Source organism: Copadichromis virginalis, linkage group LG5 (genome assembly GCF_057382275.1).
Source record: "Copadichromis virginalis isolate Kocher_CV1m ecotype Utaka linkage group LG5, C_Virginalis_male_GT1.1, whole genome shotgun sequence".
NCBI classification, from domain to species: Eukaryota; Metazoa; Chordata; class Actinopteri; order Cichliformes; family Cichlidae; genus Copadichromis; species Copadichromis virginalis.
In genome coordinates this window covers 17,856,656-17,875,940 of record NC_140622.1, presented here as the reverse complement: position 1 = coordinate 17,875,940, position 19,285 = coordinate 17,856,656, and the positions used below count along the sequence as shown (strand labels likewise).

The window sequence follows — 19,285 nt, the reverse complement described above, 5'->3', positions numbered from 1 at the left end:
CGGGGGTGCGAGGGCCCTCATAACGCTGCTTGCAGCTTTAATTATTATTATTATTATTATTATTATTATTATTCACCCCAAACAAGGGCCTTTTTGAGGGCCTAAACATGCTCAAAAACTCATGAAATTTTGCACACATGCCAGGTCTGGTGAAAAATTTTGTATTTTAATGGTTTTACATATGAGCACTGGGAAATGGCTCTACAGCGCCACCTATGCCTTGTTAAATGCAGCCCTACGACCACATCGTTTGAGCTACATGTATGAAATTTGGCACACATGTGTATCATGCCAAGACGAACAAAAAAGTCTGTGGGCCCATTGACGCAAACCCAACAGGAAGTCCGCCATTTGGAAGAGAAGGTGACATTTTGGCTCTAATTTTGCCATTTCCATGCCTCGAACTTTTGCGAACTCCTCCTTGGGGTTTCATTTCATAACCTTCAAATTTGGACAGTGTCAACTACACCCTTGTGCCATGTTAAATTGCGGAGCTTTTGAGTTTTCACAATACTATGAGGCCGTGGCGCCATGGCGAATTTCGATGACTCGCCATGAAAATCTTATTGCCTCTCATTTTGTCATACATTTTCTGACCTGGACCAAAGTGAACACATATGATAAGGCTCCACCCCTGAACATATTTCAACTGCCATATTTGACATCAAGGACAGCGCCACCTAGTGGGAACAGGAAATGTCATGTTTTACACTTTGGGGTACAGTATAGTGATGGGTGACATCTGCAGCCTCAAATTTCTCCAGGAAAGCCTTAAGGAGTTGGTCTTGGGTTACAGTGAAAACTGTGAGTTTTCGCGAAAGGGTGTGACCCCAGCAGCATGGCGAACTTTGATGTCACGCCATGAAGAAACAAATTAGTATAACTCAATGAAATCCAGTCTGATCAGTACCAGACTTTACAGGCATGATGTCAGACCCGCCCTGAACAGATTGATGTGCCCATTGTCGGAAATACGGACAGCGCCACCTAGTGGCAACAGGAAATGTCATGGCTTTAACTTTGTTGTACTGATTTTCACAGGTTGATCGTGGCCACCTCAAAAGCGGTGAATATCACCATCAGTCCCTCGTGATGCTTCAGTGCAAAAATTGTGACTTTAAACTGAACGGCGCACCCTGGTGGCAACGCGGTTCATCATGAAAGATGAAGTGGCTTTTGAGGGGCTTGGAAAGTTTATAGAGGCTTGAAATTTGGCACACACCTCCAAATGGATGAAGGCATTGTTGTTATGTAACCATTTTCCTTGAATAGCGCAAAATGGCTCCACAGCGCCCCCTACAATATTTCAAAACATCAGCCCCTGCTCTGTGTTTCATCTATGAGTCTGACACTTGGTAAGCTTGTGTAAGATATCAAGATGTACAAAAAAGTCTCTTGGAGCAATATCCCAAATCCAACAGGAAGTCAGCCATTTTAAAATTAATGTGTAATTTTGATGACATTTTCCCCCCTTTTCAGGCCTCATACTTTGACGAACTCCTCCAAAGGATTTCATCATATTGAAGCATTCTTCAGTGTGTAGAATCTAAAGACCTTTGTGATGTTAAATTGCGAAGCTTTTTCCGTTCAGGGAAACGGGGTGGTCATGGCGGCACGTAGAGTTTCAATCACTCGCAAAAAGCAGTAATCTGCTGTCACTAAAAAACACAATGTCCAATCTCTCCCAAAGGTCGCAGGTGTGATGAGACTCGAGCTTGGAAATGTTTGTTATGCTATTTGTCAATAATGGTTAGAGCGCCACCTAGTGGCATGACTATAATCCTGGTTGAATAAGATGAAATGTTAGCTGGTGATTAAAAGCATGAAATCCATCAATGTGACATCACATCGGACGTGCCGGTTTTAGGTGTTGGCAGTGGCTCGACGTGCCGGGGGTGCGAGGGCCCTCATAACGCTGCTTGCAGCTTTAATTATTATTATTATTATTATTATTATTATTATTATTAACAGTAATATTGATAATAACCACAATAATAATTATAATTATAACCTACCATTCAAAAAGCAATTTAGAACTAAAACAAAGACTGTATAAATACAGAAAAAAACATTACCTTTAAAATACTATTAAAATACATAATCAAAAGTAACTTCTGACCATGGAGTTTAAATTGCCAGCCACTCAAGGCAGCATGCTGAATTTTCTGTGAGAGAGGAATAAAGACCGAATTCAAAAAAAGTTTCTTTCACTTAAACTAAACATGCTTCTGTTGAAAAGAACGCATCAAGGTCAGCATCATAAATGTTGGTTTGAAGCACTGCTGCAGATAATCTGTTCTACCACTAGGTGGTGGTGTTAAATAACCAACACTGCTTCTAAAAACTCAAAAGCTTGGACAGTTGCAGTTGTGATATTATTTAGACTGAAAATTATTATTTAGCAACCCAACATTAATACATATAGAGCGTGCCTGACATTACATTAGCACCCTTTTCAGGGCTATGAAAGCTAAACATGAAGTATGTGGTTGTGGGGTTATTAAACTTACAACATCTGGTTGGCATGAGCTGTGACATATCATTCAGACGTTGTCACACATCTCATTCAAAAATCTCCAGCTTCAATTAATTTTTCTCTGTCTTTCAGGAAGAATTTATACATTCTCACATGCGATATCTCAGTGACATCCAGTTTTGCCTTTACTGGCGGCAAAGGCCCATCTGCACATATCGTTACAGATCTGATCATGGTATAATCAGTCATAACTGTCTTCTCTTTGCTCATCATTTTTATATAAATCGCTTTTTCACCATGTTTCACAGTTTGTTTGTTTTTTCAAATGATAACAGCGATTACAGTTGATTTTCAGAAATGCAGTGGCTTAGTTTTGTGGGAGAGCTCTGTTACCTGAGAAAATGTTGCTACATATTCTTTTAATGCATTTGCAAGTTTTGAGAGAACCACAGAGAACCACTAAAAGTAAGAATCACAAAACTGCAACACACAGAATGCCTTCAAACAACAATCTAAATCAACAATTCATTTTCCTAAAGGGCCACCTGAGAAACTGGGACTGTTGTGAAGAGCTGCACTGCAGAAACTGGGACTATTGTGGAGGGCTGCACAACTGAAATTGGGATTGCTGTGGAGGGTTGCATCTCAGAACCTGAGAAACTGGGACTGTTATGGAGAGCTGCACTGGAGAACCTGGAAATACTGTATATAGTTCCGGTTTTTAAAGATATTTATAATAGCATTTCCACTGCTACTTGAACACAGATCAAGATGAGTGTTTTTTATTTTATTTTTTTTAATTGGTGCTTGTTTATGTATCTGGAATGATATACTTATAAAAGAAATCTCAAAGCAATACATCAAACCCACAATGACTCATAAAAAGTCGCGAGAAATAAACATTAAAAGTCTCTTGATCTCTGACACAGTGTGCAGTTGACATAGATTAATGGTTGCACATTGCACATCAAAAATGACAAACTGGCCAAAATGCTATACCCACGGTGATTTCTGTTTCAAGTTTACATCTCCAATTTGCCTAACGCTTGCAATCTTCGGGTTCATTTCAAGTCCTCCAGGGTGTGCTCCACACTAGATACACTGTGTTCAGCTTGGTTGAATTGATGCCACTAGAATGGGCATCGAGTCCCAGGAGCTGTCAGGTCAGCAACGTGCTTAGTGGTGCTGATGTGAGAAGTTAATTACACTTCAGCAATTAAGGCTGAATTCTGAGCCATAACTTGCAGTATAGTCTAAATGTAGAATGTTGATTCGAGGGGACATAAATGATCACTTCACTCCTGTATTATGCACACATGGCGCAGTCGTTTATAGGGTAATCCTGGGGACTAGGTCCCAGTATTCCCAAAGCTCTATAGCCTGGTGGTGACAACTGCAGTGTGTGTATGTGTGCGCGTGGGTTTGTGGGGGCGCGCGCCAGCGAGTGTGTGTTTCTGTGACAGAGGGACTGGGAGGAGGAGTGAACATCGGTTCGGCGGCGGTGTGAAGAGATGGAAGCGGAGAAGGCGGATGCAGATAAGAGTTGCTCTCACTATCCACGGGAATAAGGACGCCGATCTCCTCCCCGATATTTTCTGCTGCTTTTTTAAATTTCCCTGTCAGTGTACCTACTATGATCTCCGTCGCGCTCGTGGGCACCACCCCTCTAAACGTACCCGTCTATCTCTGAGCTGAGCTGTCAATCACATCACGCCGGGATTTGTACATGTGAGTGCATGGCGCGCCGGGCAGGGCGGATCGGCTCACTGGGTGAAAAAACGCCGGTTAATATGGATGAAACGTCAGCGGTCGTCTCATCTTTTCAGTCACTCTGATTAGGTATGGCGATATAAAGCGTAAGATCGCACGTTTGATGCATGAAAAATAGAGCTCTAGCTGGGAGTAAGGTGCGTAACTGCGATTGCCTTGAATGTGCGTTGCTACGGGGCGTTAATGGGCCCTATTTATCAGTTACTGTAAGTCTGTTTATCAGGGTTATAACCCCCACGCATACACATATTCCTTCTTAATCCCGACAGCGACACTGTCCTATAGCGTTGCCCAGACCACAGAGCAGGAAAGATGATGTGTGAGGTGATGCCGACCATCAGCGAAGGAGACTCGGCTGGTCCTCCGAGAGGCACCGGCGGCGTCCCGAACGGCTCGGACCAGGAGGCCAACTTCGAACAACTCATGGTCAACATGCTGGACGAGAGGGACAAGCTGCTGGAGTCCCTCAGGGAGACTCAGGAGACTCTCATTCAGTCTCAAACCAAGCTGCAGGGAGCGCTGCACGAGAGGGACGTGCTCCAGCGGCAGATCAACGCCGCGCTGCCTCAGGTGAGGAGCAGCCGGCCTTTGAAGGAGGGGGAGAGTCAGGTTTGGGTGTGGGATTAGATGGCCTTGGGGTTTTTTGTTTTTTTTTATTTTCCAAGAGGGAGAAGCATCCTTCCTGTTCGGTTTGTTGCTATGATTTGCCGAGTTATGTGATGAGAGGTTATAGGTTGGTCATGGGGATCACTAGCCAATCAGAGTCAGCTATCCTGGGCCCCAAAAGTCTTTGGCACCATAATCATAGAGGCTTACGATCAAGAGAGTTGTGCTGATTTAAATAAAAATGTGAATGAATGAATGAATGGCATAGGTCTGGTGGTAATAGCTCAGTGAGCAAGGTAGATCTTGCTCTTTTGCCAGAATTTGAGACCCTGGGATAGCACCCCTGTTAAAATGTAATTTAATATTTATAGACTATATCTTCTGGGGATCCCATCTAACACTCCTTCATGTCCTGGGATATCTGTGAAGATGATGGGGATATGCAGGCCCATATCACATCAAAAGCTCATAAGTGGCAGCATGCCAGAAAGGAAGATCTAAATGTCTAGTAGGCAGAAAGGTAATGTAGTGGGTTGAAAGGTGGGTCAAAAATAAATGGAAGATTTTGGCTCACTAAGAGATGCTTGACTCTGCGTGTAGAGGTCTGAGCCTGGTGTCGAGAGCCCTCCCTGTGAGAAGGGAGGGCAGAGCCTAACAGTAATTAACTGAGTGGAAACACCTCTGCATGTGGTGACCGGCCTGTCAGTGGCAATTGGAGCAAAAGGACCTGATTGTATTGTTGGCCATCTTTGACATCTGTCACCCTTATGTGTGTCTTTAAGAGAAAGGAGAGCTGAATAAGGGCTGTTAAAGTCACAGAGCATGATGACAATGAAGCCTCAGCACATAAAGCTATGTTAGCCTCTGACCTCCCCCCCCCCCCCAGTCTAAATGCGTGGCATGATGTCACAGTACGGTGTGCATGTGTGTGTATCAGACAGAGAGAGCAAGAGAGAGAATCATGCTGACGATGACAAGCTCGCTGCAGCCTCTTGTGAAAGAAACATGGCTGCTTGCTAGTGTACATGGCCCTGGGCTGCTTGCTTCTACACATGCATGCATATATGTGTGTTTGTGTGTGTGTGTGTCAGTGAGGGAGAGAGTGGGTAGAGGCTGTCATGCTTGTTTTCTAATCCTGCTGGGTTCAGCGTAATGTTTTATTCTAGCAATAATACAAGTATTAGTTATACAGTCAGAGACCTCGGGGACATTATGCAGACATTATGGCTGGCGAGCACATGCATAAGCTGTCTCTCGCTTTCTCTCTCAAAGCACCACGCTCAACTTGTGCATGCACACATCCAAACACACCTGTGGTCATTTCCACAGCATCCACAGAATGGAGAGATGATGCAACGGACAGTGCAGGCAGTGAGACGGAGAAACCAAAAAAAAAAAGTCTCAGTTGCAATTGATTTTGACTCAGTTTTGTTCTGCACAGCTGAGGAATGAGGATTGTCTGGCCTCTATGCATTATTAGAAATTGCAGTGTGCATTTTGCAATGATGAGGGGGAAGTGTGAGGAAAAAGAATAGCATATGGCTTCTGAAATCTCAGGTTTGGGTGGGATGAATACTGTGTGTGTAAGAGCAACGTTGTAGCAGTTGGCAATGATCCTGACCCCACTTTCCTATATGTGTTGGTGGTAATTAGGGTGATTTGCTGCTGCTCTCAAAATGACCAAAGCTGGTGTGTTTATGCCCTCAAGTACATTACAATGTGACAGTTTTGCATTTGCGCTTGCCGCCTCTGCCTACGTGTGTGGTATGTCAGGTTTTCTCTGTATGTGTGCGTTTACTCCTCTGATGTATATGCATTGGCATGGCAATACAGTCTTTTTTCCCAAATCTGAGCACTCTTTTTGTCCTTTTGCCTAAAAAACATTTGTTATCTTAACCTACTAGGCATGTGCATTTGTGTGTAGTGTTTTGTTATGTCTTCTGTAGGTTTCCTGACTCTACGGGACTGGTTTGACCCAAATCTGTCAGATCTATGTCTCTCCTCCAAAGATGCACACTCAAACATGCACACATGTAAAAATGCACTGTTGGAGCAATTCAAAATTCAGCGCTCTTCAGCGTTGTCATTGTTCAAAAGACACAAACCTCCATCACCTTGGCATTTGTGTTTGCCTCGCTAACATCATAAAAATGGGACGTTGCCATTTTGCCACACATGCACAGTCACACAGACACACACACAGACTAGGATGGATATGTTCATTAGCTACAGAGAATAGAGTTTCAGATTAACATGTCAGCCCATTACAGTGCATAATGCCTCTAATACAGCCCTCAGAGATGGGTTTGCCCATAGACAAATTAGGTTTTAAACACACACGCATGCACACAAAAGCTCATGTTATACACACACACACACACACACACACACACACACACACACTGTTACTTTACTGAGTGAAGAAAACAGTTCCGACCTTTAGAGGAGAAAGCAGGCATATCATATGCCTGCTTTCTCCATATGCCACATATGTATACATGTGTGTGTAACGTAGAGGGTGGATAGTGAGCAATAGATTTGTTAAATTTGTAAGATTTTATATATATATCCAGTGAATCCTCTGTTACTCAAAAGTTGCAGGTCCCTTCTTTGTGATGGAAAAGCACATTTTATAAAAAAAAATTGATTAATGGATTTCTAATAGAATACCAATAGAGGCGATCAGAGACCCGATTTCAGTAGCGATCTCTCTTACCTTGTACAAGTTTTATCATGTCAAAAGTCTCAAATCTGGGAGACAGGTGCTTCATATCTAAATGGTAACCACAAAATGCCACTCTCATTATCAGCAATACAGAGAACAACTGTTTGTGTTGCTCTGTCTGAGCAGAGTTGCAAAGACAAAGACAAAACCTAGACTGGCCAGTGAAAGGAGAAGCTAAGAGAAAATACTTTTTTTTCAGTAGAAGATTGGGGGGGGGGGAGTCTTGAGAACTATCCGAGCTGTTTCAGAAAGATTTGTGAAACAAGGCATAAAAATTAAAAGATGCTTGGAGTATTGATTGATACCATCTTCCAAGCATGGTGAAGAAATTTGACAGTTTAGTTTAGAAGGTGGAAAACTGGTTCAGAATGAAAGTGATCTACAACAAGGAACACTATCGGTCCATGCCATACCCTGTGTATAGGGGCTCCATTAGAACCATTTTCCTTATACAACAGGACACTGACCCAATGTGCAGGTCCAAACATGCAAGAACTATTTACAGAGTAAAGAAACTGGTGTTCAGTTCACCAAATGTCAACCCTGCAGAGCTCAAAGCATTAGGTGCTTGAGAAGCACAATCCAGCTTTTTGGAGAGCTCCACAAGTTTATGAAGTTCAAAGAATCAAATGATTATTTCATGATTGATCATTGTTTCTAAAATCTAACTGGTCAACATCATTTTGAAAACTCTTTGATGAATAAAGAGCAGGATGTCTCTTTATTGAGTTTCATAATCTGTGTGTTTGTGAGAGTGTGTGTTGTGATGTTTGGACACCTGTTTCAGTCAGACACAACACTGTCTATTTTTGCCAGCATACAAGTACACAGAGATGAAGGGACACAAACTCACACACAGACAGACACGGACACAGACACGGATCTCATTGCCCTTCCAAAACAACTGTCTCTATTTCCACCCTCCCCGTCCCCACTGATATGCTCCTCCGTGCACGCATATACACAAGTATTTTTGTTGTTTACTTGAGCTCACACACATTAATGACCTTTCCTTTGACTTCTCACAGCAATGATTGCTGCCTTACTGTTGTTCAGACTCATAAACACACATAGCTTTGTGTCTCCACGAAAAATCATATGCAATCTGACTGTTTTGCATATGTCTCCAACCTTGCCTTGCTTCAGGTATTGCTGTTTCGGGGTTGGTGTGTCTTCTCCGAAGGCTAGATTTGAAAACAGCTGACTTTGGTGCATCTTTTTTTTTTACTGCACCTATCTGGCTTTAGTTTGTGGTTCTTTCTCTTGTCCCTTTTCCCTCTCTCTTTCACATTTTTTCTGTTGATCTGACTCCTCAATAACCCACTAGTCCATTAACTGCTCCCTCAGACAGTTTTTGTCTCCTCCTACCCTACTCTTGCAAATGACCTTTGTCCATAGCTCAACACAGTCTATTATCAGAGGCGAGATGAGGCAGAGGTGTGCTTTTCAAACCACGCTGCTTCTGTATGGCAACTCACAAAGTGTTCAGGCACTTTTACTTTTTACATGTTTTAATTTTGAAAATGAAGTTTTTGTGTGAAAAGGACACATTCCATATCTACCTCCAATAACCCTCGACGAGGAGAATGCATGCTTTTAGACCTCTTTTTTAATTTATCAAACTCAAAATGTAAAGCTCCCATTCTAATAGTATTGAAACTATTAATTTCTCATGTATTTTGTGTGTGTGTGGAAACCTACACATGAAGGGTCTTTAGTTGTCTCTGCAGATGTTCTGTAGAGACAACCTCGGCTTTTCTAGGCTACTCATTCACAATATGCTTCCTGTCATTGTTATGCTGAAAGATGAACCTTTACCCCGGTCTCATGCACTCCAAGTATATTTCCTCTAAGTCTCAAGGTCCTCTCTGTATTTGGCTGTATTTATACTCCAGCCAGCTCTGACTGGCCTCCTTGTCCCTGCAGCTAAAAACATCCCCACAGAATAATCCTGCCACTCCCATGCTTGATTGTGGCAATGGTATTAACCAGGTGACCTGCAGTGCCTGATATTTTCCATCTCCAAACAGGTTGTTGTATATCTTTTACCCAACAGTGGTTTTCTAAAAGCCTGACAGACAGAGTACTGATAATATGGTAGTCCACCTCTCAGCTTCTTATAACACTGCAGATCACTGAAGATTGGTGGTGTTTGCTGGGGTTTTTTACCTCCCTGATCTTGGCCGTTTTTCCCTGGTTATTTAGTTTGACTAAACTCTACAGGGAGTGCAGAATTATTAGGCAAGTTGTATTTTTGAGGAATAATTTTATTATTGAACAACAACCATGTTTTCAATGAACCCAAAAAACTCATTAATATCAAAGCTGAATGTTTTTGGAAGTAGTTTTTAGTTTGTTTTTAGTTTTAGCTATTTTAGGGGGATATCTGTGTGTGCAGGTGACTATTACTGTGCATAATTATTAGGCAACTTAACAAAAAACAAATATATACCCATTTCAATTATTTATTTTTACCAGTGAAACCAATATAACATCTCCACATTCACAAATATACATTTCTGACATTCAAAAACAAAACAAAAACAAATCAGCGACCAATATAGCCACCTTTCTTTGCAAGGACACTCAAAAGCCTGCCATCCATGGATTCTGTCAGTGTTTTGATCTGTTCACCATCAACAGTGCGTGCAGCAGCAACCACAGCCTCCCAGACACTGTTCAGAGAGGTGTACTGTTTTCCCTCCTTGTAAATCTCACATTTGATGATGGACCACAGGTTCTCAATGGGGTTCAGATCAGATGAACAAGGAGGCCATGTCATTAGTTTTTCTTCTTTTATACCCTTTCTTGCCAGCCACGCTGTGGAGTACTTGGACGCGTGTGATGGAGCATTGTCCTGCATGAAAATCATGTTTTTCTTGAAGGATGCAGACTTCTTCCTGTACCACTGCTTGAAGAAGGTGTCTTCCAGAAACTGGCAGTAGGACTGGGAGTTGAGCTTGACTCCATCCTCAAAAAGGCCCCACAAGCTCATCTTTGATGATACCAGCCCAAACCAGTACTCCACCTCCACCTTGCTGGCATCTGAGTCGGACTGGAGCTCTCTGCCCTTTACCAATCCAGCCACGGGCCCATCCATCTGGCCCATCAAGACTCACTCTCATTTCATCAGTCCATAAAACCTTAGAAAAACCAGTCTTGAGATATTTCTTGGCCCAGTCTTGACGTTTCAGCTTGTGTGTCTTGTTCAGTGGTGGTCGTCTTTCAGCCTTTCTTACCTTGGCCATGTCTCTGAGTATTGCACACCTCGTGCTTTTGGGCACTCCAGTGATGTTGCAGCTCTGAAATATGGCCAAACTGGTGGCAAGTGGCATCTTGGCAGCTGCACGCTTGACTTTTCTCAGTTCATGGGCAGTTATTTTGCGCCTTGGTTTTTCCACACGCTTCTTGCGACCCTGTTGACTATTTTGAATGAAACGCTTGATTGTTCGATGATCACGCTTCAGAAGCTTTGCAATTTTGAGACTGCTGCATCCCTCTGCAAGATATCTCACTATTTTTGACTTTTCTGAGCCTGTCAAGTCCTTCTTTTGACCCATTTTGCCAAAGGAAAGGACGTTGCCTAATAATTATGCACACCTGATATAGGGTGTTGATGTCATTAGACCACACCCCTTCTCATTACAGAGAAGCACATCACCTAATATGCTTAATTGGTAGTAGGCTTTCGAGCCTATACAGCTTGGAGTAAGACAAGATGCATGAAGAGGATGATGTGGACAAAATACTCATTTGCCTAATAATTCTGCACTCCCTGTAGAGGAATCCTGGTTCTTTCAAATGTAATCAGTTTCAAAGTTACGGAGTCCACTGTGCTCATGAAAAACACTCAAAACTCTGAAATTGTTTTATACCCTAACCATGATCTGCAGAGAGTTCCTTGATTTTTTGTTGTTTTTGTGTGTGTGTGTGTGTGGGGGGGGGGCCTGAAAACTGCCAAGTACTCGAAGCAGCCTCTTTCTTAAATTTGTACTCTTCTTAAAATTTTCTGCATTCACATAAATTTAGACTGTATGTGTGTCAAATGATATGTTCTATGGAGAACATGACTCTGAATATTTTTGTACGAAGATACGTCAAAAACGTAACATCAGCTAACATATTGCTTTTGTTGTCACACAACAGTTTAATTTATAATGTTTAAGCAGTGACCCCACAGAGTGTTCATTCATTTCTGAGCACTGTGATCGGCCTGCTCAGTACCATCAGTTACTCCTGTGCATTTCTGAACACTTTTATGTGACTGTTTCTAAATGGATCAGTGAGAGAATAACAATCATCACCTCAGTATAAGGACTCACGGATGGTAGTAAATTCCTGGTATGTGAGGGAATGTACAAAGAAGCAGAAAAACTTAGAAATATATATTTAAAAAAAAAATTTTTAGCTCCTTAAAATAATAATGATTTAAAAAATGAGCGCAACAAAGAGTAGAGACACAAAAGGGAAAAACAGTCCCTGCATTTTATTTGTTTCTATTATAGCTCGCTGGTTCTGCATATAAATCACCAGCATATAAATCACTTTAATCTTTAAGATAGCTTAATTCTAATATTGCCTAGAAATACACTTTACTAACTTTTTGAAAACGATAGCCTGGAAAATGATTTTTCCACTATTTATGTATCAATGTGGGCAAAGGAAAGGAGAAAGAAGCTAATCAGCTTTAATTAATGTCTGTGTTGCGGTGAATAAACATATATCCTTAGTGCTGGGGTAAGTGTTGTGCTGGCTAACACAGATAGAGTTATTCCACGCTACTTGAACCAAGGCCAACAGAGCTAAGCCTCACAGGCTTGGTACTCAGCCACTTTTACTGTACTAGTATTTTACTTGTAGGTGTGAGTGGGAAGGGGTGTCAGAGTTAATATACATTAGATCGCATAAGAAACAAGGAGTGCTCTGAGGTGCTCTTGCACAGTATTTGGAGATGGCCTGACCTTATCACAAGACAAGCAACCTTTCAGCAAGGCATAAACACACAACTTCACATTTATAGACCAATTGATCGATGAGTTAATCCGAATAAAAAAGGTCAAGTGTTTTGATCATTTATTGGTTTAATAAGTAATTTTGCAGGAAAAAAATGTGATGGTTGTGTTTCATCCATGGAGTGTTGGAAAAATTAAACAATACATCTGAAGACAGTACCCCGAGTTCTATTGAGAGTGACATCTTAGATGTTTTACACACTAACCAATCCACTTATTAATTGAGAAAATGACCCAAAGATGAATCAGTGACAAGAATAATCATTTATTTTAGCCATTCTGATTTGCACCACCCACAGACGAACAATGATGCACACACCGTCTGTATTTCCTTAAATGTCAGCATGCACAGTCTGCATGTCGACTTGAGTCTGTGCATCGGTACGTGTGAACGAATATGCCTGCGGATAGTGTTGCTTATGCATGGATGGCCTAGGCAGCTTTGTGTGCCACGATAGGAGAATATTGAGGAGGATAGGCCAAAGTCAGATGAAAAATTATTGCATCTGATTGGTCTGCTATCGAAGCCCAAATCCTATGCTATGTGTTATGTAAGCGCCAAATAGAGGAATTTGGGTTGATGTAGGGGAAAGTGGAGCATGAAGTGAGCAGCTGAAATTTGCCAAGAAACCCTGAAAGAGGAACAAATAAGAGAGTGAGGGAGATTTTGAGAGAGAAGGTATGACACTGAAAGACAGAGAGGGCAAAGTTCTTACAGACTCAACTGAGATGGATATCCCATCTACATTATAACTATTCACTGAAATCTAAAAAAGTCTGTTTCTTTTGATTGTCTTTGGCCCTTTTTAAGACATGGCTATCATCTGACTACTGCTGTGTTCATTACTGTGGTTGCATTTTTAATTTTGAGACAGACAAAGAGACACAAACGAGAAATCAGAAGTGAGACTAACAACATATTCATCTTCTAGCAGCTGACATCTCACCTCTCATTCTGAGCCTCTTTCTTATCCTCTCTTCTTCTCTCCTTCCACTCCTCAGCATGTTATTCCATAATCCTCCCTCCTGTATGTTGTCCAGTCTTCATTTAAGCCTCCTATTCACCAAAGCTGTGAGCAGGTCACAGTGGACCCTGGCAAGGGCCTTTGCACAGCTTTTGGGGACCCTGAACACTAATAGATTATTAGTGTGCAAAGCTAGCTCCCCCATGCTGCTCTGCTGTGCCATGGCTTAGACGCTCCATCTCTCAGAAGGAGCCATCCTTTGCTCCCTCCTTCTCCGTGCCAGTACCATCTGGCTCTCAGCACCAGGCACATTTAGCTCAGCCGGGCGCCAATTTGTTCCCCTGGCTGCCTGGGTTAGCAAAGGAAGGTGAGGTAAGGAGGAAGAAAGGTGGTAAAAAGAGTCGCAATTACAAAGACAGTGTAAGATTTAGCAACGAGAGGCAGAAAGTCAGGAAAAAAGCTGAATCAAGCATACCTGACAGGTCCCAGCAGCAAGGGACATGCTCTGGTAATAGGAAGAACGGAAAGCCACTATATGTCTATGAGTGTGTGTAAGTTCCTTCTCTCTGGTAATAAGAGCAGAGTGATTGGAGTTGCAGGACCACCAGAGGGGGAAGGCGAGAGTAATGAAGGAGGGAGGCAGGAAAGGACAGAATGAGAGAAAGGGAGGAAGGGCAGGGGGATGTGAGATGAAGTTTTCCAGCCAGCAGTTAAGCCCACAGTGGCCCTGCCATGTCTAACAGCTGCACTATTGGAACTCTGTCAGTTCACTTTCTCTACAGCTACTCCCTCAGAATAGAAGATAAGGCATCAGTGGGTGGGGAGAGGTGTTAATATTGTACTATTGGGATGTGGAAGTCAGAAAGTAAGTATATTTAAAAGAAATGTTGGAGTAACCCAAGGTTATACACTTCAAGGTTATCATGTATCCTCTACATCTGTATGCACCCACATGTTCAGAGATATGGGAGAGAAAAACACATGCATCAACTCTGCTCCCAAAGACATTTTTAAAAAACACCCAACTGCACTAACAATCCCGCATCCAAAAAATCCTGGGACACTGTATAAAAACAGCATGCAATTTTGCAAATAATCTTTAATCTATAAGTCTATAACTGAAAAATGTATAAGGACAACAAAGCTAATCAGATGGTCCCTCTCATTGGCTACCAACTGGACAATCACCTGTCAGTAGCCAATGTGAGTTATCTTCTTCTCCAACAGCTAGAATTGCTAAAACGTATGAAAGTGACTCAATGTTTTATACAGTATGAGCCAAAATCAGCAAAGGAGACTGGAGAGAGGTTGCTGTGGAGGGCCATTTTCCCATGGAGTTCTATAGAACCGGAAGTGTTTTTGCAACCTATCCGGTCATTAAGTCTGACGTCACTAGCCGTGTCTGGGCCTAAACTCCGCTGCAGGTCCATATATCAAACGATCATTATGGCATTACTGAGAGTTGAAAAACTGTCTAAAGTCTTTCATCTTTAATAAAATGATCAGTGTTCTGCTCTACCAGGTGTAACAATTGAGTTTAACATCCAGGCATCCATGAAAACAAAATTTATGACATTTAACGGAGTTAGAAGTTAGCAGGAAGTTAGCTCGCTAGCGTCTATCTAAATACAATATAGCATGTCCTGACTGCGGGGTTTTGGAAACAAATTAAAACGTACAGCTCTGTTATCACTTCCAACATAAATGAAGACAGAAAACTAAACAGCAGTGACGTTTGTAGGGTTACTGAAGTTTGGCTAGCTGGTATATAATGATGTGCTACGTGACCGCTAGCGACACAGCTATGTTAGCATAATATAAACATGCTAACCTTTTTTCCACTCAATAAAAGTTACCGTGAGTGTTCTCGGTGGTCAGGAACAAATGTAATCACATGGCAGGATGCTGTAAAAGGACCAAACTTCAGCCAGGAGAACAGCTGAGATAATCCATCCACAATACGAGGTTAGTCATTCATATACTGCTGCATGGGCTGGGCTGTAGTTACATCCTAAGGTTTTAAAAACTGAGCTTAAATAAATGATTAGCGGTAATAAAAGCCGAGGGAGGTCAACAGTGATCACTGACTGTTTTAGGAGCTTTTTGAGATCAAATAGAAGAAAATACATAACATTAAACATGTTAACAACACAAAAGCCATATTAAACGCAGACTACTTTAGGCCCGGAAGTAGGATTCGTCACATCATCACTTAACGACCGGATACCAAATCTGGTGGCTTCTATAAAGAATGAAGGTTTATGACACTTGCACTTGCACCACCTTTCAGAACCAGAAGCTCCTGTATAAGTAAGTAGACCCATACTTTTGTACATATAGGACCGTCTATTGTTACCTACAATATCTTTTGATAATATCTACAGTTTATTTTGAAAAACATCATCCTTTGATTATTAACCAGTCCTCTCCACAGTCTTGAACATAGTAGTAGTAGCTCCATAGTGTGGTGGTTAACACATTTGGCTAACACGTGAATGAGACCAGGAGGTGACACAAATGTTGGGGGAGGGTTGTGTCAGAAAGTGCATCCGGTGTGAAAGTCTGTGCAGTATCAAATATGTATATTCATCTGCTGTGGCGACCCATTGTGAGTAAGGGAATCGCTGAAAGAAGCTTTGTCTAGACCAGGGGTGTCAAACTCAAATACACAGTGGGCCAAAATTCAAAACTGGATCAAAGTCGCGGGCTAACATTAAAATTTATTGGAAAAAAAAAGTCTTCCTCCAAATATAACAAGGAGTCTTTTCTTATGGACTCAAACAAGTTTTGCTGAAAAACCGAATATGGAACAGGCAAAGCTTAATACTAAACAATATATATAACTTATATAAACATATATATAAGTTAATATTACACACATGCAAAATCAAAATTCCAATTAAACAACACATCAGTGGAATTCATTTCTTAAATAAAAAATTAATTTGCAGCCTTCTGAATAAAATTTTATCATTTTATCATTTATCAGATTTTCATCATATTCTCCTACCTGTCCAGAAAACTCCTGTTTTCTGCCTTTCTTTTTGCCATTTTGGGATAGGTAGCATGGCAGCATTTGCATGGTTGCTATGACTATGGTGCTAATGGGTCCTGTCATGACTGACACGCCAAAACACCAACAGAGCATTCTGGGAATTGTAGTATTAGCAGTACATGCACTGTATAATACTGGCAGGCCAGCTCTAATAGTAATTTTGTATGGCTTTGCGGGCCAAATGTAATTAGGCCGCAAATTTGGCCCGCAGGCCAGAGTTTGACACCTATGGTCTAGACCACATAGAGTGGTGGACACCTCCATCGTATCAGGAAGACTCTGTGGATTTGTTATCCCAGGGCAATATATAATGCATTTTTATCAAAAGTCCTATTTTAGAGTCCTACAAAGGCTTCATGAGGAGGTTGGATTGGTGCTGGTGGCATTGGTTCAGTTTACATCCAATTGGAACATTTTTATTTTGTACTTTTTTGATAAGTTGTTGCAGTTTACTGGAACAACTGCTGGATACATTAAGGCACTAAAACCTTGGTTACTGGCATGTTTTAATTTCCAAAAACAGATGCATTGTTCTTGCGTCTCCAAATAATACATAATGTAGGTAAGATATAGGGTTAAAATGGTTTCAATATTGTGGTTAGTTTTTATGTACATTTCCCAAATGTACATAAAAACTTTTCTGAAAATGTGTTTGTATGGGCACATACACACATATTGGGTTCGGAACGTCTTCTTTTCCACAGCAAGAGACATAAACAGCAGCAAATGCAGCAGCAGCTTGAGAAGCTAAGTCTCCTGCTGGACCCTTAAAAGGATTTAAAGAACTTCAAAATGCATCTTTGCCTCCATGAAATAGAGCTTGTCAGTGTCTCACAACATAGCACCCACCCCCCACTGTTGGCTGTCAATACCACGCACACTCACCAACACACACACACACACACACACACACAGATCTGCAAGAGCATAGCAGTGCAAGTGAAAAGCAGGATTTGGGATGAGGACACAGTAAGGCAAATGTTGCTGTAAATAGCTAATGACTTATTTGAAGTATTTCATGCATTTGTATGAAATGAACTGGCCACAGGCATACATTAACATGTGTTTATTTGTACTTGTTTAATTATTTATGTTGCATCAATTTCAGGATCATAAATGAGCACGTATTAGTGATATTTACCCCATGAAAAATGAAAATATCATTGGACTTCATGAACTGGAGTTAAGTAATTTGAGTGACTTGGAAGCTGCTGAGTAACAGAGCGAAGTTTAGCTTAGTGACACTCGTGATAACATCAAAGTTGCTATGGCTAACATCTCTGCAAACCTTTGCCTCTTTGCACATTTATCAGATCAGCATTAGCATTAATTGATTGTATTTCCGTCCTGTTCCTGGACAGGTACAAGCGATTGCTGGCTCTAATGCTTCTGGCATTAGACGCCCACTCTCTGACACTGCTAGGACAAACTTCACTCTAAATAGGCCTTTCTGTGGAAAACATTGATATAGTATAAACAGGCCAAGACAAATACTGGATACTAGACTTTGTTTTCTACTTGTAATCATATTGGTCGAACATTATAGACAGTGCAAAAGGCATAGTCAAGTAAATAGATAATCAACTGATTTGACTGTTGCTTAGCATAAAGCTAAAACAACTTGCTAAATTTTCTAGAATTACTCATTATTTAATTGACCAGTTGTTAATATATAAATGTGTAAATGCTGAATCTAGAAAATTATTTTTGAAAACATGGCTTTATTGCGCTTGAAGTTAAATTAGTCTGTTCTGTCTTCTTCAGATTTAGTTAAACATGATTTTGTCGAGAGTGAGATCCATCAGTCTGTAAATTTTAGATCTTGTGTCTCCATCTTTTATCTTGATTGCTTGAAATGGAATGGGCGCTGCACTACCTAATGTCCGAGCACTAATGAACTAGCTCGTTTTGAAGGAAGGAAGGTTCAGGGCTGAAGCAATCAGCATCATGGGCTCATCCGGTTAGAATAAGAAAAAGCAGCCATCTAATTCAGAATTATTCTCAGGGTTCTCCTTTTATTCTCAAATAAATAAGGCAAAGAAGGAAGGAAACAAAGACACACATGGACTGCCAATGCTGAAAGAAAACAGAGATTTAAGTTACTCATTACCTTAAACAATACATAAAATAAAAACCCAAACAGAACCTCACCTCAGCTGCCGCCCCATGTGGAAGTGAGGAAAGAGTGAGCCAAAAGTGAATGCAGTCCTTATATACTGTGTGACATATAATGTGTGACAGGTGAGTGCAATCAAGGACAAGCACCACACCCAATCAAAGGTGAGAGAACTAAACAAGGTGCATCTGGTGAAGTGAGTGGGTGTGCTGGGATGTGCTAAAAGGTGGGTCTCTACAACAGCCGCCCCCATATTTCTAGTGAGAAATATGTTGATATGATCAGGATCAGTCTTCGTCAGGAAGCGGGGGCAGGGGGATCAGACAGGAGACAGGGCGGATATAGGTTTTATCCTGTACCAGGACCTCCACAGTTCTGATGCGGTCATCTGGGCTTTTCAGCAAGCGTGTAACTCTTCCTACAGGCCAAAGGGCACGTGGAAGGTGTGAATCCATAATCATGACAACAGAGTTCAATGTGAGATCTGGGTACTCCTTCTGCCATTTGGGTCTTCTTTGGAGGTTTTAAAAAAATATTTGTAAGGGAGTAAAATGCTTAAC

The 19,285-nt window shown here is 41.4% G+C and overlaps 1 protein-coding gene across 3 annotated transcripts in view; it reads left to right on the top strand.

Annotated features, from left to right (window-relative positions):
• Positions 1-3,943: 3,943 nt before the first annotated feature.
• The window catches only part of ppfia4 (PTPRF interacting protein alpha 4), a 72,972-nt gene continuing 57,630 nt past the window's right edge, over positions 3,944-19,285 (top strand). For all 3 annotated transcript variants that reach the window (XM_085456314.1, XM_085456315.1, XM_085456313.1), the window contains exons 1-2: positions 3,944-4,315; positions 4,516-4,816. In XM_085456314.1, the coding sequence (XP_085312440.1) occupies positions 4,559-4,816 (258 nt within the window). In that variant the 5' untranslated portion in view covers positions 3,944-4,315; positions 4,516-4,558. The remainder of the gene's footprint in view (positions 4,316-4,515; positions 4,817-19,285) is intronic.